At 38.5% G+C, this 26,333-nt stretch overlaps 1 protein-coding gene across 2 annotated transcripts; it reads right to left on the bottom strand.

Moving 5' to 3' along the window:
- Positions 1 to 1,648: 1,648 nt before the first annotated feature.
- Positions 1,649 to 25,405, bottom strand: PABPC1 (poly(A) binding protein cytoplasmic 1). 2 transcript variants are annotated; one of them, XM_067537312.1, is made up of 15 exons: positions 24,759 to 25,405; positions 18,266 to 18,459; positions 18,052 to 18,167; positions 15,639 to 15,769; positions 13,329 to 13,423; positions 10,931 to 11,068; positions 10,738 to 10,833; positions 9,491 to 9,763; positions 9,078 to 9,168; positions 7,559 to 7,669; positions 6,120 to 6,271; positions 5,389 to 5,473; positions 4,530 to 4,660; positions 4,290 to 4,385; positions 1,649 to 2,088 (listed from the first exon to the last, which is right to left on the bottom strand). In XM_067537312.1, exons 1-14 carry the CDS (start codon positions 24,949 to 24,951, stop codon positions 4,293 to 4,295), a joined length of 1,899 nt encoding a protein of 632 aa, XP_067393413.1. In that variant the 5' UTR covers positions 24,952 to 25,405; the 3' UTR covers positions 1,649 to 2,088; positions 4,290 to 4,292. The 2 variants fall into 2 exon arrangements, with proteins under 2 accessions (XP_067393413.1, XP_067393406.1); XM_067537305.1 differs by having other exon boundaries at positions 15,630 to 15,769.
- Between the last annotated feature and the right edge of the window lie 928 nt (positions 25,406 to 26,333).

Below are 26,333 nucleotides of genomic sequence, written 5' to 3' on the forward strand. Positions count from 1 at the left end.
AACTCATTTTAGAGACCAAATAGAGGGAATAAGTACTGTGAAATGCCTAGTTTTAGGGCATCCTATAAACAAACAGTGAGAAGGAATCAAGAAGCCATCTTTACATGGAGAAACAGATTTAGACTGTTGTAGGCCATTAATGGTCACATACAGATTATGGACAGGACTTGTTTTTTAATTTGTCTCAGCATCCACTGTAACAGATAACTGTTTTAGAATTTCAGTTTGGGGCAGTGGGATTGCTAGTTGCTACTAAGGAGTTTCTGAAAGGGGAAGTAGGAGTTCAAGACATCCACCATCTACCTGCCAAAAACACCACTCCTGCACATCTGACAAAAAAAATTGCTAAAATCACTTCCTATGAATGGGAAGTTATGAGCAAATTATTCTGTTATTTCATTGTGGATTTCTATTGCTCCTGCATTTAAAGCATTAATAATGTGCCACTGTTGTAAACTACTCTAGAAATACATATAGGTGAATAAATTATTCAGTAATCAGGGACAATGATTAGGCTCAGATGACTTCAGATTCTTAAATTGTCAGGCTCTCTGACTGAATCAAATGCATAAAAAAAATCTGCATTACTTTACGATATTAATTAAAGTGTGAGTTACAGAAAAGTTAGCTGTAATAGTCCAAAAGTTGCCCTTTGACAAAAAGGATTTGTTCACTTTGGTAAAAACAAAAAAGTTAGGCAGCTGAACTTGAATCAAAGGTTGCTTTATCCAAAGACACTGAGAACAAGCTTCAGAATTAACAATTTACTTTTGTGTTCAAGATCATTTAGCATTATATAAATATTTTGGTTCAAAGGAGAATTAGCTACAAGTTATGAACAACTTAAAAGTGAGTAAATGGGTTTGTACTTTCTTAAAAAACCAATGTCCTGTAGTTGATATGCATTCAATCCAAATGCTAATACCGCCTTGCCACTGGCAATTTTGCCATTTTTTCCCCTCTATCAGATTATTCTTAAACTAAAAATGTAGACTTGAAACATCCTTCATTGGCAAATGGCAGAAGAAAGTTGCAGGTGTCAATTATAGAATCCCCATTAATTCTTCCACATCCCTGGGGGTACACTTTTGAGAATCTCCATTCTTTAGACTGGTCAACGTTCAAATGCTTGCTTCAGCTATGGTGGATGAAACTCCTTCAGAATAAATCAATTTTCTTACAGCCAGTGAAAAGAATGCATAAAGATCATGTTTCCTTCCACAAAATGGAATGTTTCCTTCCACATTGCCCTTTGCTGTGCTCCCTACCTAATGGCTTGATAAACAAAGGAATGAGACCCAATTTCAAGAGTTCTATATATTAAATTACTTCCTGTAGACCACCCTAGAATATGAGCAATTCAAAATCTTATTTATGAATAGTTAAATATGTTGATGAAGACACATGCTAATGCATGCTAATAAGAACTGAAAACCAAAAGGGGTGGATCTAGCTGGGTTCAGTTCACTTGTTTTAGTACTTGAGTTTATAATATTAGCAACAGGTGGCTAAATGTAGGTTAATCTGATCTGGAAACTGCATAAAGGTATTATAGTGAATGGGATTCCAACTCAGACTCTAGAATGCCACCATGTAGTTTGAGGCATACCAACGTGACAAGAAAAAGGAAAGAGTATTAAAAATAAAACCGTGTTTAAGGAATTTTTATTAAAGCAAGAATTTTATAATCCAAATTACGTTTCTTTGCTCAGCTATCAATTCTCACTGTTAACTAAAACAGTGGTGATATTCTGAGCTTTTCCACAGTAAAGAATTACAAAATTAAAGAAAGGAATGCTTTAAATTTCTGTACTGTGCTGAAAATTCTTTTCCCCCGGGTTTATAAAACATTAATTTGTATTTTTTATTTTACTATTTTTTTTTTGTTTTAAATCAATAGGTAATCTAGGACTAGCATTAGTTTTGCTAGCCCTGGCATTTGCTCTGTACATAAACTTCAAAGTTTCCTTTCCTTTTTTTATTTATTTTATATTTTGCAATGTTTTTTCTCAATATTTAATAGTTTTTCCATGTTTAAATTTTTTTTCTTCAGTGAAGCGAAGTTCTAGTTTGCAGTCCCGGATCTTTCTGTAAACAAGAACAATTTTATTAGATTTGATGTGAAAAAAATTAGTATCTTGCAGTTTTTTTGGATACTTTCTATAAATTCCATTAATATTCTCCACTTCCATCGTATCTTCTATATAATGAATCTGAAAGACTTTCACAAACATTACAACTTCATGTACAGATGTGGAAACAGTACAGAGAAGTTGTGCCTTTTCCAAAGATCATAGCTAGTCAGTGAGAGCGGAGCCTAGAACTCATTTTTGTACAGTGCCTAGCACAATGGGTCCTGGTCTATGGGTTATGGTAATATAAATAAATATAGTTTGATTCCAAGTCCTCCCTACTCTAAGCATGAGACTAAACTGCCTTATTCTGGGAGAACTATTATCAGACACTTAATTACAGCAATAGAGAACATCTAATTTAATAACTCTTTCCAATGCCAAGTAGTAATGTGTCATTGAGCCATAAAAGCAGTATCACCACAATATGGGCAAAAGATTGGGGAAGGCAGAGATCTGCACATATGGTGGTAAGTAGTGCTGTGACATTAATAGTGAAGGATCTTCGCAAGTCATATTAATGTTTAATTATGGTAATTTGCTGGACATCAAATCCGATTCTCCTTTAATAGTGGAGATGCAGGATCAGGTTTCCCAAGTAGAGCCCCAAGAAGATCTAATTTAAATTAGTAAATTTCCTGAAAAATGGCACCAAATTATCCTTTCTCTTGGGTGTTGCATACGGAGATTGGGCCAAAATCAGAATTGAAAGCGCATCTTCTTTTCAAGTAGTGTGTGCACATTTTCCCCAGTTCATCCAGGGGCAAACTAATGATGGATACAACTGCATGTTTAGATAAAATTTACTAAAACTAGCATACGGCTCTTGTACTTGCTCCTGTAAAATAATAGATCATGATGAAACCAAATGCTTTAAACTTTCTCTCATCACTTCCCCATTAACATTTAACATTTCTGCCTCAGTTTTTCTCATCTGTAAAATGGAGACAAAATACATCAACCTCATGGAGAGGACCAATTAAGCAGCTAATGCTTTTTAACTGTGGTATAAAAATTAAATGAACTAGAATGTAAAGGAAAACCGTGTAGAATGAATTTCATATACAGAGCTAGTTGGACAGCTGTTCCTGGCAATTTTTATTTTAAGTTGTTGGCAATTATACACAAACTATAGCATAAATAGCTGAGCTCCATATCTACTGCAGAAAAGGCGTGAAGAGAAGAGCGCCTACAGGTAAACCTCACACATATTATGTAAAACCAATCAAGTTTGTGTAGCCTAAAGAACATATTCATCAAACCTCTCCAAAATTCTCAAGCTGCCATTTTTGAATAATGATATGGATGGCAATTTATATTTGTCAGAGGTTGTGACTTTCTCAGGCCACTCAAAACGGCTAAAACCAGTCCCAATTCTAAAATATTTCCATCAGGGTCTTGACTGAGAGCTTGATTATCAGAAAGCATTGAAGACTTTCTATCCTAATCTAAATGATCTGTTACTTAATGTACATTGTTTGAATTATCCTCTAAAGTTCTAATTTATGATGTATTCTTCAATGAACTGCATTTCTGAGGACATTATATTTCAATTATGGACAGCATCTTTTCGTCTCACTAATCATGGGTTTTCTTTTTACAATTCCAATTCTGATCCGCTTCCCTTTGTTTCCTTTTATTCAAGGCTTTACATTAGAATCTTGCAGCTTCCTTTATATTTAGGTATTAATTTTTTATTTTCATTCTGAAAGTTTATGAAGTACTTCTAAAGTATATGAGTAATTTATGACAGAATTGTAACCTTCACAAAGCTGCAAATACCTCTTGTTTGAGGAACAAAAAGGCCCTTTCCAAGTAGTCTCACATGTTTATTTACAGAGGGTATCAGGTTAGGGACAAACTTTAGTAAAGTCCTGCATCTAAATAACTCCAGCAATAGGTAAACTTTATTTTAAAATGTAGCTTTAATTTATTCCCTTCTTTCCAAATAATTGTTGCCAGATCTTTCTAATTACAGTCTATTTAACAATGGTTTATAGACTTATAATTATAAACTTATTTCTAGGAGTACAGCACCTTTAGCCACTGCAGGTCATATTACAACATTCCTGACTAAATATACACACAATAAAATTACAGTAGATTAACGTGATCAGTTGAGAAAAAATTAAGGATGAATTCTGTAGGAAAACTTACATATTAAACACTTGGAACCCCAGTGGGATTGTTAACTGCTTTCTGCGCAGCCTCTTTAGCTTGGTGGGCTTGTAGTACAGCTACAGCTTCATCAACCTAATAGGATAAGATAATTGTTAACAGTCAAAAACAATGTTTTACTTTATAATTTCAGTAAATTTAAGATAGTATAGTAGCTAAATTACACACAGAATACACATGTAACATCAAAAGGAGGACTTAGATGCTAAGTCTACCTACCTTCGAACGAAGAGACTCAGGAGACTCAAGCATATGAAGGAGTTCAGAGTTGTCAATCTCCAACAACATACCAGTGATTTTACCAGCCAGAGTAGGGTGCATGGCTTGAATAAGAGGAAACAGCCGTTCACCTAGAAAAACATTAAAATGCTACAGATGGCTAACGAGATCAATATAATTAAAAATTAATTTAGCCTGTAACAATGCTAAACATAGGCACTAAAATCTATTAAGCAATCTGTGGACTTGTATCTAAATTCTTCAAAATTATTAAAAGTATAAATATTAATATCTACACATTTGCATGCTAAAAATAAAAATTCCTAAATATGACTGTACAGAACTAGAATTTCAGACACAAAATTAGAGTCTTTAAAGTAAACAATTGAGTCTATGCAAGGCAATGTCAAAGGTTCAGAGGTTAACTGTTGACGAAAAAGTGTCCATTAAACGCCTAAATTACAGCACTATCAACCTCACTGCTACGCATCCCATGCTCTCACCATACTCTTGCTTTTGCATTAGGTAAACAAAACATTGATAAATTAAACAAATACTGTACTGGAACAGAAATAATACCAACTACCTAATCCTAACCTAAAGTGGTCTGGTATGTCATTCATGTTAAATGACATAGTAAAGCCTCCCTTCTACATCTGCTGAAAGATACTTAGCAGTGGTATAGTCAGATGTCAAACTCTACAATGTGAAAAGGGGCAAGTACTTTCATCTTAAGAACTCAACCATATATCCTGCAAAAGTAACATTCAAAATACTCCTTTACAACTGACTAGAAGCATACATTTTAAAAAGCTATTTAATCTCACAATTGACTAGTTGTGGGATCAAATATACATACCTAACATCTGCTTTTGTTCTTGTGGAGGGGCAGAAGCCAACATGGAAGCAGTCAAAGGTTCCTGGCCTTGCACATGGACAGCTGGCTGCAAGTTAATAAAACAATGTACTTTAAAGTTAAATTCTGGAGCATTCAAACATTTTATACCCCCACAACATAACATAATTATGCCTGCATATTTGTCATAACTATTAGAAAAAAATATGGCTGAGTCATTTTCATCAAAAGGCTGGTAAAAGATGAGTGATACTACAAAGCACACTAGTGTTGACTCAATCCCTTGTGAGCTTAATTTATACATTAAGCAAAGCTCAAACCCAGAATGTATCAGGCACTTGGGTAATACAAAACAAGTGGAACAGGGTCATGTCCTCAAATATGCTTGAAATTTATTTTGAACTCCAGGCTTGCAACGTGGGGCCACAATTGGATAAGTGAATTTTGGCACAAGGGGGGAGAAACTTTTAAGTACAAAAAAAAATCTCAACCACATAAGTGAGAAAATTAACAACAAAAAAAAAAAAAAAAAAAAAAAAAAAGCAATAGGACAATAGAAAAGTTTTGTTCCCAATATATTTTAGATTTGTGAAAATAAAGCCTTAACATCAATTTATGTGGCTGTAATGACTCCAATGATGAAGGCAGACCTTTTATAGTTATGATACAGAATAGGCAAAAAAAGGTTTACACTACGAAGTCATCACTTGGCTACAAAAACCAAGAATACGTACCTGCTGCATAGCAACCTGTGGCTGTGTGTTAAGATGTTGTTGAGGATTACGAACACCTGCAGCATACTTGTACTGTGGAACTGTGCGTACAGGAGTGGCCGCAGCAGCAGCTGCTGCAGGACGAGGACCCATTGTCTGTGTTGATGTATTAGCTGGAAAAGTTAATATGATTTATATGTTAACTCAGCTTTCTTAAAGCTTACATTTTGTACAAGTTGATCAATGGACGCAGTATTAGGACTGTACTGAATATCTAATTTTAGTATTGTATTATATTTGGTTACAGCAATATTAGTAAATAAAAACACCAATGGTCAACCTGTGGATCAAAACCAAAAGCATGTGTCTGTTCCTCACTATTTTGCTAATTACCTGCTTTTCTTTAAACACTATTAAAAAAGCACCATGGAGAGAACATCTCTTTTTGATTAAAAATGTGTACTTGAATTTCATTCTACCCCAATTATGATTAAAGGTGATTCTCATTTTCACTTAAAACATTTTGCCAATTAAATTATTCTAAAAATTACTTTAAATGATTAGATTTGTTACTAATATATAACAGTCTAATATATTCTGAATGTTCTTTTCTTTATACCACTGTGGTCCCCAGAACCTGCTGCTGATATGCAGACAGTTACTGTACATGTGATACTGGCACTCCTTGTTCCCATCTGCAACAATGCATTAAAAACTAAAAATAAATGCTTTCTCAATATTATTCTTCCACGTAATCCACTGCTATAGTTACCACAAGAATGGAACAATTACAAAGGGAGTGTGAGGCCATCCATACAGTGTCATTAAGATGTGGCCCACAGTATGAAAAAGCTGAGAACTCCTAATGGATACTATTAATCTACTGGGTTAAGTTGGTCTATACAATGAACATTTTCTCAAAAACATTGGAAAATACAGGTTAAGAGGGAGAAGAATTAACAAGCAGCCTCCCCTAGAGACACTAGGTCAGCCTGAAATGTGCAGTCTTGACAGGGCACACTGCTAAACAGGAAGAGGGTTTGATATTGCTGAGGGGTAGATGGTAGAGAAATCATAGTGAGGGAGTAGGAGGACAGCAATCTAACATGGGAGGGAAATAGCAGAAAGTGTGAAATAGTTATATAGCAATAAGCAAAAGAGAAATGGCTGCTGCTATGGGGAGGGGGAACCTCTCCAATCTCCCTAATACATGTTGGGCCAACATGTTAGCTGGTCATTAGGTGGTGAGAAGAAACTTCCAAGTCAGCCAGGGGCAAGTACATTAGGAAACAAAGTGGTGCCTCCTTCTGCACTATTCAGTTTCACAAAGCTATTTGAAAAATTATTCAGCTTTAGCAGAATCTCTGAAGCGTGGCCATAAATGAATTTATATCTAAATGAAGGTGGATTTTGGTGCAGCCTTATGTAGGAACAAGCAATTTTAAAAACCTGAAACTTACCAACACGTTGTGTTGACATGACTCTTGGAACCTGTGAAGAAGCTGGTCTCATGGTACTAAATGGTGGTCTGGGAGCCGCTGGGCGGATAGCGCCTGGCATGTTCTGGAATGCTGCATTTAAAACAAAGAGTGTTGAAGTTGCATCATGTAACAATACTGAATGGTGACAAAGGACAGTAATATTTTTTTCCCCCTTTGCCATCCTTGCATGACATTATAACTAATATTACAGATAAGGGTAGAAAGAGAAGTCAGAAGTCTAGTTTTTGGGGGGCTGGAATTCAACCCAATGATGATTTGTGACAACTGCTAAATAAAACGTAGGTAAGTTTCATAGAATCATAGAATATTAGAGTTGGAAGGGACCTCAGGAGGTCATCTAGTCCAACCCCCTGCTCAAAGCAGGACTAACCTCAGCTATATCATCCCAGCCAGGGCTTTGTCAAGCCTCAGCTTAAAAACCTCTAAAGATGGAGATTCCACCACCTCTCTAGGTAACCCATTCCAGTGCTTCACCACCCTCCTAGTGAAAAACATTTTCCTAATGTCCAACCTAGACCTCCCGCCCTGCAGCTTGAGACCGTTGCTCCTTGTTCTGTCATCTGCCACCAATGAGAACAGCCTAGCCCCATCCTCTCTGGAACCCCCTTTCAGGTAGTTAAAGGCCGCTATCAAATCCCCCCTCATTCTTCTCTTTTGCAGACTAAACAAGCCCAGTTCCCTCAGCCTCTCCTCATTAAGTCCTGTGCTCCAGCCCCCTAATCATTTTTGTTGCCCTCCGCTGTACTCTCTCCAACTTGTCCACATCCTTCTTGTAGTGGGGGGTGCCCAAAACTGGACACAATATTCTAAATGCGGCCTCACCAATGCCGAATAGAGGGGAATAATCACTTCCTGTGACCTGCTGGCAATGCCCCTCCTAATGCAGCCCAATATGCTATTAGCCTTCTTGACAACCAGGGCACACTGCTGACTCATATCCAGCTTTTTATCCACTGTTACCCCCAGGTCCTTTTCTGCAGAGCTGCTGCCTAGCTCGTCGGTCCCCAGTCTATAGCTGTGCATGGGATTCTTCCTTCCTAAGTGGAGGACTCTGCACTTTTCTTTGTTGAACCTCATTAGATTACTTTTGGCCCAATCCTCCAGTTTGTTTAGGTCACTCTGTATCCTATTCCTACCTTCCAGGGTATCTACCACTCCCCCCAGCTTAGTGTCATACGCAAACTTGCTGAGGGTGCAATCTACCCCATCCTCCAGATCATTAATGAAGATGTTGAACAAAACCGGCCCCAGGACTATAAAAATCTCTCTCATGAGTTATATTTATGAAGTTAAGAACCTTAAATTAAGTCTCCTGGCAAACATCTGCAACATGAGCCAAAATTGGCATATTACCTTTCTACCAATTACATGTAATGACCATTAAACATTTTTATTTTAGTGCCACATAGTTAACCTTTACTAGACCTAAGTGTTCCTTGAATGCCCATGTATTTAGAAAGTTAAGGAGACTACTTACGATGAGGTCTGGCACCCTGAGCAGTCCAGCGAGGACTTGGTCTGAGTTGAGCAAGTTGGCTAGTTGGATAATATGCAGCACGGTTCTGAGTCTGTCAAGAAAATAAAAATGACAGCTGTTTTCTAATCTTGCTGTATCTGCTCCATCCATAAACCATGCATTTCTAAGTAATTTCTTCTATAAACTTTCCGAATTCAAGTATCTGAGAAAAATCCTGATTTACAGAATTTAATTTATTGCTCCTTCCAGAAATTTAGACATTGTCACAGGCTCTTTAGTACTTAACACCAAAACCCATTTTTATGAATTTAACATACTAACATTACAGATGTTTGAATACGTCTATTTGCTGCTGAATCTAAACCAATTCTATCCATGGTGCAAAATATGAAATTACTTATTTCTACACATACCGGTGGGATAGCTGCCATGAAGTAACCTGAAGGAGGTGCTGGTTGGTAGGGGTTGATTACAGGATTAGGCACTGCTCTCACACTTGCCATTCTCTGCATATACTGGTTGGTGAGGTGAGCCTGGCGCTCTTCTTTGCGTTGGGCTAGAGCTACATATAATGGTTTAGTGGCCACAATTCTACCATTCATTTCTGTGACAGCTTTGGTTGCTTCTTCTGGTGAAGAAAAGCATACAAACCCAAACCCTTTGCTGCGGCCACCTTCCATCATGACCTGCCAATAAAAATAAGGTACAGCTTTTAAAATCAGTCTGGAGCAGGATGCACAATTTGGTACAGATACGACTTGAATTCCAGGTTTCTGAATCATGGTTTACACTTTCTGCAAGTGGAAGGTATATAAAGTACACTGCTTAGTTTTGAGACATAATATACCCAACTGTCAATGCTGTCTTCTACTGGGAAAAAGAATCCAACCCAGTTGTCTGCAAACAGGCAGCATCTCAAAATTTTAATCTAACCTATAGTTTTCTAAGAGTCAAATCATCTGCTCCAGCTTTGAACTGAGGAATACATAATTAAAATGCCCTTTTGATCAGTTGTACTGCATACAATGTACCCGCCAGCTCCTGTGCCAAGACTGCAAATGGCACAGGATTATTTTTATTGGTTTTCTTTCACAGCTGGCTTATTGGATCCTCTAGAAACACTAGTCACTTTAGGCCTATTAGTGAGGAACAGTATGAATGAACCACTGTATTGAAAAAATGTCAATTTTTTGGTAGTACTATCTGCATCCATCCATTCCAGATACAGATTTCTGTACTTTTTTCTATGGGTGATTGACTGCAGTACCTTATTACTATTAAAGCTATCGCCTTCTTGTGCATCACATTCATGTTTATGAACGACTGCATGTGTTCACTTCTCTCATTTTTCACAGACCAGTCTATAATGCATGCACTTTAAAAACTGCTATTACATATTACTTGCATCCAAAAATACAACATGAATACACTTTTAAAAACTGTATGAATTAAGTTTTTAGTAAGAACCAGCAGTCAAATTTAATGACGGTTGGATTTATAGGTGGTTATGCCATATCTCCACATCTTACTATTGCCAGTTGAAAAGCGTTCAGAAAAAGTTGAATGCCACCGTCAATTCTTCAGTGACAAACCATCCCCCCTTCCTTCTTTCACACAGGATATTGCAAAGCAAAAATTAAGTCTAAAATGCTAACTTTACCTTTGCACTAGTGATTGTACCAAATGGGGAGAATTCTTTTCTTAGACGCTCATCATCAATCCCATCATCAAGATTTTTCACATAAAGGTTTACACCCTAAAAAAATAAAACTACCTCTTTTAGAAAAAACAGTTGCTTAATTTAAAAAGATTAATCATAAAATAAACTTGTTCATTCAATTTAGAAGTGTAACCTGGTATCTGGTGATCCTGTCCTGCTTCATTTGTTCGAATTTGCGCTTGAGCTCAGTTTGTCTTTCCACTTTTTTCTGAGCCCGGCCCACATAAATTTGCTTTCCATTAAGCTCCTTTCCATTCATCTCATCCACAGCCTTCATAAATAAACAAAGGATTACCAATGCTCACAGTATATTAAACCCAACATGTTTTTTCAGCCACTGGCTAATACAGTTTAAGATTACAAATTATAGAAAGCTTCCAACAATAAAAACTAAATGTTTTCCCCACCTACTACCCCAAGAAAAAGATGTAAAATATAGTTAATTGAAATAAAGCCATTTCCAGAACTTCTTGAATCAAATTGCATTTAAAAGTATAAGAAGATATGTATAACTAAGTGCATTTTCTGTCCAGCATATGAACTAAAGAAAAATCAGAAGTGGATAGAAGTAGCCCTGTTTAACTTAGCACTGGTCTACACTAAAGTTGGGTTGACCTAACTACATTGCCCAAGGCTGTGAAAAATTCCACACCCTGTGTGTTATGGTTAAGCCAATCTACACACCGGTGTAGATATCACTAGGTTGATGGAAGAATTCTTCAGTCAACCTAGCCACCACCTCTTGGAGAGTTGGGTCAGGTGTCTAATTAGAGCAGCGCATCTGTGCCACTATAGAATTTCTAGTATAGGCATACCCTGAGTCATAAGCAAAGAGAAGAGGATTAAAGGAACAAATTCAAAAATCATACATATGAATTTTACTTACAATTGTTAAACACAGAAAATTAATGTAATGTAAACATTTAAGAAAAACTTTCCCCAAATTTTGTTCACTTTGTGCATTTGACAGCACCATCCATATACTCAATTTCCCTTTTTTTTGTCCTGAGTCTTTCACACATTTTAAAAATAGGACAATTTGAATGTATAACCACAAAAATTAGAAAGGGCACTCTAGCCCTAGGTAATACTTAACACTTTAAAAAAAAAAAGATCTACAATTTACAGTATATCCCCTTCAGTGTGAAAGCTTTAGCATTGGTCTATGTCTATTAATTTAAAAATACAGAAACTGGTTTAATGAATTGTGTATCTCCATTAGTGAAAGCTATTTTTAATGTGTATTTACCTAATATACTGGAAGTTTGTCTACCATTGTGCAAATGCATTACATATAGTTAGGTAAACCATTTCCCATAATAATTTAATACATATATAGAACACCAGATATCTGAAGTACATTCAGACTAAAAATGTGCAAACCTAAATGTTACTTATATATTTATGAGGTGGGATTTATTCTAATCTGTTGCATGCACACTTGTGCTGGTGACAACCGAGGAAACAAACTTTTGAAAACGATAACTCCATTCATTGTTCTGATTTTTTATTTTATGCTTAATTTGTTTCCCTGACGTATGGTATCCAATGCCAGTAAATTGATGCATCAAAACTATCAGTGCCAAAGACTTAAAATTGTATAGCATACTACCATGTTACAGACACTAATACCCAATTTCATGTCCAGTGTTACAAAATTACTTTTCCCAATAGAAGTTGCATCACATGGTTCCATGCTTGTTAGATTTCCATACACGTGTATTCAGTTTACAAACTAAGATGCTCTTTCTACCTTCCAGCCCTGCAAAGTCAGCCTGCACTCAAAGCAGCATTCTTTCTGTTTTACAAATCAACAGTAATAAATATTATATAGGCCAAATTATGCCCTATTCTTTCAATGTGTTTTACAAAGGTGAGAGCAATTATTGTTTAAAGAATGGTTCATGTATACAAGATGGAATAGAGTCCTCATGTTGCTTGTTATAGCTGTGTTGGCTCTACAATGCAAAAAGAAGAAACAGAGCGCAAACCTTATTCTGTTATTAAAGCAAGCTGATATGGCTGAATACATACAGGAAGCAATTTTGCTGTGTAAAGTTGCCAGTCTTGGTAATTTTAAAAAAACAATGCACTCTCCCTGTCTACTTGTCATAGCCACTTGTTGTATCCTGTTATTCAGATTATAAACTCTTTGGAGCAGGGGTTACTTACAGTTTCCACAGTGCCTAGCACGAGGCCCAAACCCCACTGAGATCTCTAGACACTATTACAATATAAATGTTAAATTATTTAAGGCCACTGTATCATTTCTAGGCCAGGAATATTTCTGGGGGAAACAGCAAACTTAAATGATGTTCTAAAAACATCCAATGCAGAAGTTTGCTAAACATGAACCCAAATAAAAAACAGTATATCAGTCAATTAAAATAGCAGATTTCTCTCCTGTTTCCTCACATTCTTTAAAAATTTGGAAGAATCCACAGGATGCAAAAAGGAAGTTTGTATTCAAGACTCAAAATTACTAGCATTCCAAAATGATGCATTTAAAAGAAAAAAACGTATAAACTTACTTTCTGGGCATCTTCATGTCTTTCAAAGCTAACAAAGCCAAAACCTTTGGATTTTCCACTCTCATCGGTCATAACTTTCACACTTAAGGCAGGCCCTGAAAAAAGTATGCAATATTTGTGTTATATGTACATTCTATATCCCCTTCTGTTTGGTGGTTAAATCTCAGTATTACCTGCAAGAAGTTAAATCCTAAGAAAACTAGAGAACTACTGATCTGTTCTATTCAATACCATATGATGCTACGAGATCTTACATACTACTTGAAGATGTGGGTTTTCCATACAAATCCATTTTCCAACACAAACTTTATAAAATTTTAAGCAGTTTACAATGCTCACAGGTTTGCTAGGTGCTGGACAGTCCCTGTAACAAGGAGTTTACAATCTAATTTATATTAGTCTGTGTCCAACTAAGGCATGTGATATCACTTATGCTATACAGAATGCCTATTGTCCAGAAATTTTCCAGCTGTTAAATGTACAGCAGATTCCTTCCCTGAAGGATGCCCCAAGTTTGCTGACTTTCTATAAGAACTCTTGGCCAAAACTTTTGTTAGTTGCCCCAAGTTCGGCTCCTAACTCTACATTTTGGTATTTAAATGAAAATAGCCTAATTTTCTCAAGTACTGAGCACTTTCAAATCCTACAGATGTCAACTGAACCTCAGCACCTCTGAGAAATAAAAGTCACTTCTATTTAGGAGAATAACATCAGGCACCTGGGGTGCTTCACTGAAGTTGACAGCAAAATTCTACATAAACAAAGGGGGCATTCCTTGATGAGTTTATCTTAACTTGACAATCCTGGAATTTTATCACAAATTTCAATATGTTTTATTTCCATTGTATAAACACATAGACAGGGCTGGTAGTCCCACCTATTAAGTTTGCCTATTACATCTCATTATAAGACCCTGCTTTCATTTGCTTGTAACTTTGGCAAACTAACAATTTGGGCTGAAAGATTCCATGCTTTTTGTTTGCCTCAGGCTCAACTTTTCTGGAAAATGGCTGGACTTTTTCAGCTAGAATTTTCCAGAAAACAAGATTAGGGGTAAATACATTGTTTTGCCCATATTAAAAATTTTGATGAACTTTTTCTTTTAAAAGCTTTAGTGCCCCCATGCTTTGAAGCAGGACTTAAATTTGGCACAGGAGTGGCCTTTCTGTCAAGGATGTGTCTTTTGCCTACCCCATGAAAATACAGCCAAATTTGGCCATTTTATAAACCTTACAAAAGACAGGTTTGAGGGGATGGGGCAAAAAAAGATCTGCTTGAGGGAATGAGCAGAAGAATCTATGCCCATTATAACAACCTGACCTCCAGAGCCTGGAATGTACACTTCACTCCACCTTTCCCAAATGACACAGCTGGCATCATATACTAACTAAAAGGTCATTAGTTACCAAGTGCATATATGAATTATGAAATACTTCTTGAAACAAACATTAGCAAGTTACATCATGTAACCTCTGGTGTTAACACAGTACATAATGAGCCGTATGAATCAGAAATGGAATTCAGTATTTTGTATACTAGACTCTTTCCTCCATATAATTTGCTAAATGGCCTATATTAACCCAAGTCAGTAAGTAGACGATGCCTTGCCAGGTGTATTCACATGTTTGAAAAAACCACTTACAAAAGTTTTAACATCCCTAGCTTCAATAATGATGTCATACAGTATGAATAATTAGGTCATGAATGACAGCACCAATAAAGATTTTAGGCTCTAAACAAAATTGCGGTGCAAGATTAAACTTAACATCTTGCCACTGATATTGCTGGTAGCTTAGTTTTCTATATTTCCATCCTTAATTCAGAAACCAAGGAAACAATTGTGTGGAACAGCGGAAGACCCTCAACAGAGGGAAGACTGCACAGGTATACTCTACCTGGCAATGGAGATGTAACAAATACTTCAATCATTTACAAATGTCTTTCAAAGGTTCACTGTTCCATGGCCATATCAAATCTAAAAGGCTCACTTCCTCATTTCATTTGTAACTCCAAGATCCTAAAACTATTTATATGTATTATTCAAATATAACGTCCTCCTGTTTTTTAATTGGATAAGGACATTTCTGATGGCCAGGTTCTCATGTGCGCTATCTCTGGATAATGGAAATTCTTTAGTGGATATTAATTTACCACTTCTCTGGATCTGAACACTGAACTGACAACTAACTACATGCATTTTAATTGTCTCTACACAATGGCCTGAATCCTCATGTTAAAAGGTGTTAACTGAAGTTTGTCTATTAGTTTTTATATAAACAATGTGGAAAATTAAGACATTACCAAACTTGCCAAAGAGTTCCTTAAGTCTTTCATCATCCATGTCTTCTCCAAAATTCTTGATATAAACATTGGTGAACTCCTTTGCTCTAGCTCCGAGTTCTGCTTCTCGTTCTTTACGGGATTTAAACCTTCCAACAAATCTAGTTACAGGAAACCAAGGTGACTATTGGGTTAAAATGAATCTATCCAGTTATAAGGTTTTTCTTAGATCACCTACACCAGTACACAGGCAGACAAAATTCAACCATGGGTTATTTCTTAAACATAGTATTGAAGATGTCAATGATAGGCATGAAATTCAACAGAAAAAATACTTAAGATACAACTTTACAAAAGAAACACTTCTCTTTATTATTTAAACATTTAAATCCCTTTTATCATAGTAATTGTGATAGCAATCTTGTCAAAGTCATGATACGACTAATTTTCATTAGAGTAAAATTTACTTTTCAACATCAGTAATCAGACAGTGAGGGAACTCTTACATAGTGGTTTTTGGAACACTGAAATAACTTTTTGTAGTCTTCAAATATTGTTTCCATAGCCCATCTGACTTTTAGGCAAGGGCATCTCACTAAAACCCCAACTTTCCTCTTATCCACAGAAGTCTCATATCGTAGCATTCATCCTTACTAGTAAGGAGGTACGGACCTGGCTTGCTTTTCAGTTGGCCAATGCCAAAAGCTGAGGTCAGTTCCTATCACCAGGGAAAGAATATGCTTTCAGCACAGCCTTCGCTGGCCCACAGAACCACTTTAGAACAATCACAAATGCTTCTACATGAACGATTCAATTTCTGTACCAGACTTCTTGTCTCTCCAATTCTATTTTAAAATTACCCAGCTTGCAAACCTACGTCCCAGTCGATATGGTCTAAAATTACTCAACATTGCTTTAACCTGGTTTACAGCTACATTGGGACTTCAATGATGGTGCTGCCAGGTACTCTGAAGATTTCGATAGTCAGGAAAAATTGTTAATCCATTTTAAAAGGTTCTTCTTAAAATAAAAGCCTGAAGGAAATGTAACTTTTATGATGCACTAATCAGTATAAAGTTAATTAAATTACAGTTTTTTAAACTAGTGATTAACCTCCTGGAACTACTGGGCTAGTTAAAAAAAGTGTATATAACAGAAGCTATAGTTAAAAACCACTACCACCTATTAAGTACCTCAATTCAGCTAAAATCACGGTATAAAACTACTTGGAAGAGCCACCCATAGTAATCTTTCACAGAGCAGCACCTCTGATCTCTAAGACATGAACTCTCCCTGGCTGCTGCTTCACTTCCCCATCTATGTATAAATGACTATAACAGGAAAAAAAAAAATGTTGATTTTCTATTATGCACATTTTCCCAAGCCTCTACCACTCTTAGGCCTTGTCTACACTATAAAGATAAGTTAATTACTGTGGTGGCTGATGTCCACAGTACCCCTTCCTTGGGTTAGTGGTGTGCGTCCTCACCAGGAGCACTTTCACTGACATAAGAGGGCCAGTGTGGGGGATCCAGCTGCCCCAGGCTTCTTTCCCCTCTTCCCCCCCCTCCACAGCAGGGCAGCCTTGTCAATTTCACAGCTCAGCAGTTGGCCTTTAGCTGCCCCTTTTCTTGTCAATCTCACAGCTCCAGTGGAGCCCTGAAATTGACAAGAATGGCAGCCAATAGCAGATGTAAGGAACAGTGTCTACACTGACCCTGCATCGCCCTAACTACACTGACATAAGCCTTACACCTCTCATTCAGGTGGTTTTATGATGTCAGCATAGCAGGGGACTTGCATCAGTGGGAGGAGCATTTCAGTGTGTATATCTCCACTGTTTTGTCAACAAAACTCTGCAGTGTAGACCAGACCTTAGCCTGCCCTCCAAAAGACTGTTACATAGCCATGCTTGTGTTGCATAGGCTAAGTTTTAGAAGTACAGTGGTTTAGAAGAGGCATTAATACTATGTCCTAAGAATCATTTGTGTAACACTTTCAAACCTACACTAGACTAGGAAAGAGGAATCCAGAGGTCAAATAAGAGCTTTGATGTCACAGTTTTGGATAATACCTGCAGTGGGAAATAAGTAATATTGTTCTGAATACTTGATGGAGTCAGTCTTATTCTAATCTGATCAAAAGTAACAGTCCTTAGTTTCCAATTCTACTACATTCAACTGTAAACACCTTAGCTGCAACGTTTTACCACACAAATTGAGCTTCCAAGATTTTAAGATGTCAATTTTTTTCATATTCCTCTTACTGTCAGCATATGTAATCAATAGTATCACAGTATACTGCACTACATTTTTAATCATTTTAAAATTAGCAACATATTTAGAAAAATCTGCTTTTCCTAGATAAACTTCAGGAAGTAATCTACATCAGGCTGAATTTCAATCTGTTGACAGCCCCAGAGTATATGTATTTATGTACTTACACTTTGCGGTCATTAAGCAGCATACCGTTCATTTTTTCAATAGCTCTTTCTGCTGCTTCCTGTGTCTCAAAATGTACAAATCCATAGCCCTTTGACCCATTTTCATCACATACCACCTATAAAATAAAAAAATGTCAACTTGTCAAACAGCTCCAATATAGGTTTGTAGCTTCTACTATTAAATCACTGTACACATTTGTTACTTTCTACTCACCTTACAAGAGAGGATGTTTCCAAAAGCAGAAAATGTATCATACAAAGCTTTATTATCAATAGATTTGTCCAAGTTCTTGATGAAGATGTTTCCAACACCACTTTTGCGTAGAGATGGATCACGCTGAGACCACATGATGCGCACTGGCTTGCCTTTAATGACATCAAAGTTCATAGTATCCAAAGCTCGTTCAGCTGGAAGAGACACTAATGTTAGTGAGAAATATTAAACCATTTATCTTTATCCACACGCTAACTCTACTTGAAGTTAATTAATGTTTGGTAAAATTTTAGCGACTAGAAATGTTTTGATAATGACCTTCATACTCCAATCTCAATCACTAGAATAACAAATCTTTGAACAAAAAATTAAGTATGGATATTAAATGAACATTAGAAACAATAAAATCCATTTTACCAAAAAGAAAAATATAAAGATTGGATTTCCAAGTGGTAGGATTTTCTCTATTCCTGGGCTAACAAGAGCTGTGAGCACTATAGAGACCCTGTGCTCAGGATACAGTATGGAACAGCAAGGATCACAATGTATCAATCAGTGGCAACCTTTTCTACCCTAGAAAAGGTCTGCAGGCATACCTACACAAACAAACCCTCCTAGTGCAGATATAACTTATACAGTACCAGCAAAAAAGTGCTTTTGCCAATATAACTGATACCAGTTCCGAGTAAAATATGTTACAAAAACAAAAGCACTTTTTTGGCAATACAACTATATCTACCTACATCAGGCTTTTACTGGTATAAAGAAACTGCAAAAAAAAAAATTGTACCTCTAATCAACATTACTATGCTAGTAAATGTTTCTTGTGTAAACCTGACCGAAGTCTAGTTCCTGAATACAGTAACATGTTTACTATGATGGTGTTATGCGTGGAAGAAGGATCCAGGAGGGATGAGGATGAAAAAGCAAGACTAGGATATTCGTTTAACTGAGTTTATATTCTTTGCAAATATTCAAAGACAAAAGGGAACACAGCGAACAGCACATGTGGCAAGCATTTAAATTATTAGCACAGAAATTCTATTTGTACTTCTAAATAATGGATTTAAAGAAACAGTTTGCCATATATTTTCATATACAGTTTCTACAGATAAAAATCAAGAAAAATTCAGAAAATTTACAAGATGCATAAAATATCAAGTATTAAAACAGCAATATAGATAATGGAGAGAAGGTGGATAGGTAATATCTTTCATTGGACCAACTTCTGCTGGTGAGAGAGACAAGCTTACAGAGTTTACACAAACATATTACATCTCCCAGACCTGAAGAAGAGCTGTATGTAAACTCAAGAGCTTGTCTCTCACACCAAAAGAAGTCGATCCAACAAAAGGTATTACCTACCCATCTTGTCTCTCCCATATCTTGGGACCAACACAGCTAAAACACTGCATATAATATGAAATAACGTAAGTTAGCTTTTAACCACTCTTGTAGAGTAGCTTATTTGGTAGAGGACCATAGCTAACCTTTTGGAAGACAGCTTGGGATTGTTGATGTCATTATATCTGACATTTATATCTTTAAAAGTAATCCTCCATGCCTATGGGATGGCAATTCCTAGCAGTAACATGACTAAAAATCACAGGCATGTATGAAAAAAGTAAGAAGATATTTAAGCAAGAGATAGTGATGGTACTAAATTATGGCAAACAAATTATGGTCTCCTGGACTAGCTTCTTTCAGTGCTAATCTCTTTATAGAAATCTGGAGGGGAGGGGGGTTAAAGCAGAGCCCCAGTAGATGCCTGAAATCTCACCTAATGGCAGTGTAAGCCTGTTGAATTGCCATCTGCATTCAGAGCAAAGTGATGCAATGTAAGCAGCAATAAAATCTCTGATATAAATAAAAAGCTGTAAAAATTATTTATCAGAACTTAAATGTTGTTCACTTTCAAAAGAAAAGAACATCATCTCTATGGAATGATGTTTCTAACCTAAGAACCCTTAAACACCATAATACTTTTCACAGCATGCTTTACTGCTGCAGTCATCCACAAAGATAACATGACTTCTATGAAAAGAACAGAGTTGACAAATTATAAGCAAAATAGTTAGAGCCTGTCCTTTCAAAACAAAAGGAAACTTTCAATCACTTAAGTGATAACAGAAAAATGTTATTAGAAAATCAAAATACTATATTGTATTAGTAAGCCAGCCTTTCAAAAATATTAATCAGGTCAATTAACCATTTTTTCTAAGACGTGGAAGAAGGGATAAACATATAATGGACTTGTAGAATTTACTGCCAATTTCAAAACCTACTAAAAATTATTATTTCTAATAAGATGAATGCTGCCTAAATTACTAATATTCTGTACATTTTTGAATTGCCACCTTATTTCTATCCAAACAAGTGCATGCCACAGCTCTCAGAAAATCTTTACACCCTGATCACTGCCTCTTTTGATACTGCACATGCCCTTCTTACTTCTACTTTATTTTCAGATTTTCACATCAGTCTGGTGTTGAAAGATTATTGCTCTGCAGAAAGTAAGTAGATATATACTGTAAGTAGGTACAAAATAGTTTGGAAAACCAGTTCCACTTAAACGCTATTCCAAACAGACATTATCCCTATAACAATATCAATTAATTATAAAGTGGGAAGGAGAATAAAATGAGAACAGTATTTGTTTCTGAAGAAAATATAATAGGTTGCATAAAATACTGCATTAAAATTGTTAAACTGGATACAAATTTGTTCTCCCACTGAATAAGCTAATGCCATGTGCACACATATTTAATTAAGAACAGAGTTGGGGAGAATGGACAGTTTGGGTTATCAGTAGTGAGAAATGAAGTCTCATCCCAGGCTAATAAAAACCAGAACTTGTTACCATCAAACCAGTTGGTAGCCAAGTGAAATGAACTGGAGGTTTCAGTAAAATTCTCACTGGATAGGCATCTATATCCTGGTACCACAACTGGAGATAATTAGAATCATTGTTGGTAGTCTTAGAAGAGGAGCCAAAAATGAGTTCATTATTTGTTTCTAGTAGCACTCAAGGATTTGTGTTTGTTTATAATTGTTCATAAAGGATAGTCTTGACACTCCCCAAACATTTGTTCCAGGACACATTCACAAACATTTGTTCCAGGGTGTGTCCATACTACCCTTTTACAAACATGTTAACTACAGTGAGTTAATAACCATAATTAAAAAGTTTGTACAACCTTCTCGTGTAGACAAGGCCGGCACAGAAAATTTCAACTGCTGTTGCCCTTGACATACCTGATCTAGTTAAACAGATGATGTCTTCAGTTTCTAGGGCTGCCAATTTGGCACCTTTCCTGAGCATTGAATTCACTGAAATTCTTTAAAAAACACCTTTGTATAGAGAATAAATTTAATTCCTTTTCCACCTGTAAAATTATAGCCACTTGGTATAAAATGAGGACTGAATACACTTTAACATCAAACTAGGTATCCCAAGCAGTGACTGATCTTTTTTCACATTTTTTTCTAGTAAAAATGACTGCATTCAATATATTTTAGCTTCTTTTCCATGAAGGGCTGCACATCAGTTTGTAAGACAAATACATTCAATAGTTAACTTATTACAAAATGGCCACACCTACTGAGTTCACCCATGTTATACCTTTGCTGATTCTGCTTAAGTGTCTATTGAATGAGTCATTAGTTCCCATTTTAGTTGGGAGCCAGCTTCAGAAGTGACTGCACTTTGTCACTTTATATAGAATCTGCATGGAATATAGTCTATAAAAACAGGAATGGTAGTGCTAAATATATAGAGAAATATATATATTAGTAGACTAAACAAAATGCTGCAGAACATTTAATTTAGAAATCTTCTGAAAGAAGTTTGAGACATTTGCTCATAATTATCTATGTTCTAATCCTGACTGACACTGACTTACTTTCACATCAGATAAATCACAGCTATAAAGTGAAGATACTTGCATATCTCACAAGGATGGCATCAGATTTACTTAGTGTTTCAAAAGAGCTTTGAGTTTCCTGGATTATTGGTACTCTGTATGTGAAACAAGAATTTCAAAAACTTCTTAACTAGCTATTAATAGTTGTTAATAAAACAAATAAAAGATATGTGAAAGTGCAGCTAAGAATTAAGCCTAGATTGAGAAAAGGCAGATAATTCAAAATTCATATTGAAACTAGTTATGAGGAGGGAGTGAAGGATGGTATTTCAGCCTCAATTAAGTTTTCAGGCCTTTATATGATTATCTGCAAAATTCTTCTGGAAATTCTGCTTTTGAAGGTATTTGCAACGCTTGTCAAATTTAAAAAATATTGCAAGGTTTAATTCACTAGATACAATTTAGATGCATTTTGAACACTACCTCTACTACTTGGAGGGGACATAACTATCACTTCAGCATGAGACTCTGTATCTGAAGGAGAGATTTTCAGAAAAAAAAGGTGTAGGTCTGAATAAAGACTTAGTTATGTGTATGTAGCCTTTCATTCCAAAGGATCTCAAAGTAATTTACAAACTTAAGTGTCACCATAACTATATGGAAGGATCTTTATCCATCTCACAAATGCAACTGTCTCTGGGTGAAACACAGCAGGTGTTGAACAACTCTGTATTAAGAAAACATCTTATCCAAATGAAACTGCAGATAGAATTTAGACATAAGCACAATGAAATTACCTATTCAATCATGTGACAAAAGTGATAGGATCGACCCTTTTAATATACCAGGGCATGTTTCAACACAAAATCAGGAAGAGTGGCATATATGGAATCACCTACAACTTCCTAAAGCACTTACAACACATACTTTGAAGTTATCACATCAAAGTTCTGACTGATCCAGTCCCAACCTGACCCTTTTTTCCTTGTGAAAGCGGTCTGGATCACAACACAAGGGCCTTTGTCAATTTAAAGCAGACAAATTTATGTTAAAAAAATCATTTAAATCCTCTCATTCTGAACTATTAGTTGACTAAAATAAAAGCTCTCTAAAGTGTAAGAGAATTGTTAAATAGGCTGAAAAGATCATACCTACCATCCAGTAAATATAGACAGTTAATGTAATACTTATAGATCCCAGCAAACCAGACTCAGGAATCTGGCCCATAGCATATACATAGGAAAACTAATTTAAAAAAAATCCAGTTAATCCACATGCCTGAAAAGTTGGGAAATCAAGTGGTGCACACTCCTTAACATTTCTAAAAATACATCCATCACATGATTATACCTGGTATAATAGTAGGTATATGGCAAATTGTGCTTTAATCAAAGCCATTATGACATTTCATAATCAGACAGGTCATTCAATTTAAAATTGGTCAGAACTGGGTCTTTGAACTACAGTTCCAAAAAAAGGCCTTGTATGCCAACCTTAACCCTGAAGTTGTTTACAGGTCATTTGTGACCTGCATAAAAATAGTTTCTGTCTTGCTTTAAGCTAAGTTATAGCTGCACCAAAACTGTAATGCAAGCTTTTATAATTCAACAGTACATATTGAGGAATTTATTGCAGACAAATGAAGTACCAAAAGCAAGCTTGCTAAATGACAAACACACTGTAGATGTTGAACAGTACATTATTTGGAAAGTAAGACCCTACATTTTGCTCGACAAACCTGCCATAATGCTTTAATTATTTTTGTTTATGCCCATCCATTTCCATGGACTTTATGTGACTTCATATCTGAGTACTGGGTTATTTCGCAATGGCCTGACACTTCCTCCTTTTACCTCTTAACCACATCATGCCTACACGCCCAACTCCTTCCGGGGCGATATTCAAGGTGTTAATGATTGTGGTATTTCCTTCAAACAGGCTTTAATACCAGTTCCCCAGTGTAGTCAGTGTATTAACCTCGAGAGAAATACCTGGTCACACCCTTCCTGACGACCACCGATCCTTTCAGGAGCACAGGTTCTGGAAATCAGAGAGTCGCTCCAGCTCGGCTGAAACTAGCTATGAGCGGAACCGGCCGGACCGCTGGGCTCCGCCTGCCGCAGCTCGGCGCGGTACCGAGCGCTCCTCACGGAGGCAGGAGGGCTCTGGGCGCCGAGGCCCTTCCCTCGAGTTTTATGGGTTCGACATTTGCTTTCGGTTCCCGAATAAGCGCCTCCCTCACGCCACGAGGCGCAGACACAGCCACAGCCCCCGGGCCGCATGTCACCGAGCAGCAGCAGCGGCTCCAGCGCACAAAGTTCCCCAAGCACCGCGCCAAGTTTTGCTCGTGCCCATGTATTCCCCCTCCTCCCCCCTAACTGGGAAAATACTGGGAGCAGAGAAGACCCCTACCCTGTCGCAGGGCGAGGCCGGAGGCAGAAAGGGACGTCAGGGCTCCGCAAGGGAAACACGCCAGCAACCACCCAAGGGGGTGGGGTAGGCGGGCTGAGCCCTGGTGAGGGACACGGCTGCTGTGTTGCGAGGAAGGCGCACTCCCCCTAGCACAGACCCTCTTTGACCCAGGGTGTGGGGCAGCCCCACTGCCCGCTTCCCCCCCCCCCAGCGCTCACCGTCGGCGGGCTGCTGGAAGTTGACATAGGCGTAGCCCAGAGACCTGCGGGTGATCATGTCGCGGCAGACGCGGATGGAGAGAATGGGCCCGGCTGGGCTGAACTTCTCGTAGAGCATGGCCTCGGTGACGTCGGGGTGCAGGTCCCCCACGTACAGGGAGGCCATGGGGTAGCTGGGGGCGCTGGGGTTCATCCTACCGCCGTCTCCAGCAGGGGAAGGGGGTCACACTGACGCGAGGAAGCCGCGGCGGCTCCGGGGTTCCGTGGGGGCGATTGGAGGATTCGAAACTTAACGGCTCCGGGAGGCGGATTCTCGGCGGTGAGGGCCCGGCTCGCTCGGGGCCGGCCCTGGCTGAGGTCTCGGCTGCTTCTGGTCTAGGCTGGGGTCAGGCTCGCTCGGTGTCTCCTCTCGGCTGTGCCGGGTCCGGGGCTTCGCTTCACCGGGTTATTTTATATCAAACCGGCCGGTTTCGGGGGGATTTTTATGGGTTTTTCAGGATTTTTGGATTTTTTTTGTTTTTTTTTTTAAGTATTTTTTTAGTAATAAATGGTGCGGCGGGGCCGGGCCGGTGTGTCCGGGGACCGGAGCACACACACTGCGCACACACCACCGACAGCGGCCGGGGGACAAGGGGGAGGCCGCCGCCCCGGCCGCGCACTATATATACCCGCCCCGCCCCCGCCCGCCCCCACCGCACCGCACGCCACGCACCGACCGCACGTAGCGCGCAGGCGCCACTACAGGGGAAGGAGGGGACGCGCACAGCGCCTGAGCGCAAGGCGAGTCACGAAAGGACGCATGCGCCAAAGAGAGAGAGAGCTCTCGAGCGATTGAACGCAAGACTCGTAGAAGAAAGGGAGGGGGAAGGGGAAGTGGACAGGAGCGCATGCGCTACGTAACAGTGGTTTGGGGGGGGGGCGCGTGGGACGTCCATACACGTGAAAAGAGAGCGCACGAGCTAGAGAGCGCATGCCCAACAGAGATCTGTGACGACGCTGATGAAAGATAAAGCGCATGCGCCGCTGCAAATCATGCAGGCTGCAGAGCCTATTGATCTAAAGAGCGCGTGCATCGTGCTAGAGACAGAGGAGAGCGCATGCGCTACAGAATCTCATTCCTCCGTTTTCTCCTCCCCCCCCCGGCAGCAGGGGAGGTCAGGGGAAGATACTGACTGACAGCGCAGCCGCACGTGCTGTGACAGGAGTTAGCGCCGCGGAGTGCGCGCGCGTGCTCAAGTCGCATCGCGTCATCTCTCACCGTATGTGGCGTGAGGCGGAAGGCCCTAGAGAGCGCGTGTACGGGGCGCTGTCAGCGCAGCTGTCTCGTCTTTCCCCTCTGGATGGGTAGGCTGAGCTGTGCCTCGTGTCCCCCGCCCCAGCGCTGCCTCAGCCTGTCTCCCGCCTTCCCGCACGCGCCCCCCTAAGGGGGCCAGTTTCTTGTGGGGGAAGGGCCGGGGTGCTGCTCCCTGAGCCGCCTAGGCGGGAAGGGGGGCCTCGCGCGCGCGTAGTGGACTGAGTCTGTCTGAGCTTTGCGTCCTGCGCCGAGCTGCCGCCTCCCGCGGTTCAGATGCGCGC

The sequence above is a fragment of the Emydura macquarii genome, unplaced genomic scaffold (genome assembly GCF_026122565.2).
Source record: "Emydura macquarii macquarii isolate MOO-44397 ecotype Brisbane River unplaced genomic scaffold, CSIRO-AGI_Emac_v2 contig_383, whole genome shotgun sequence".
Lineage (NCBI taxonomy): Eukaryota > Metazoa > Chordata > Testudines > Chelidae > Emydura > Emydura macquarii.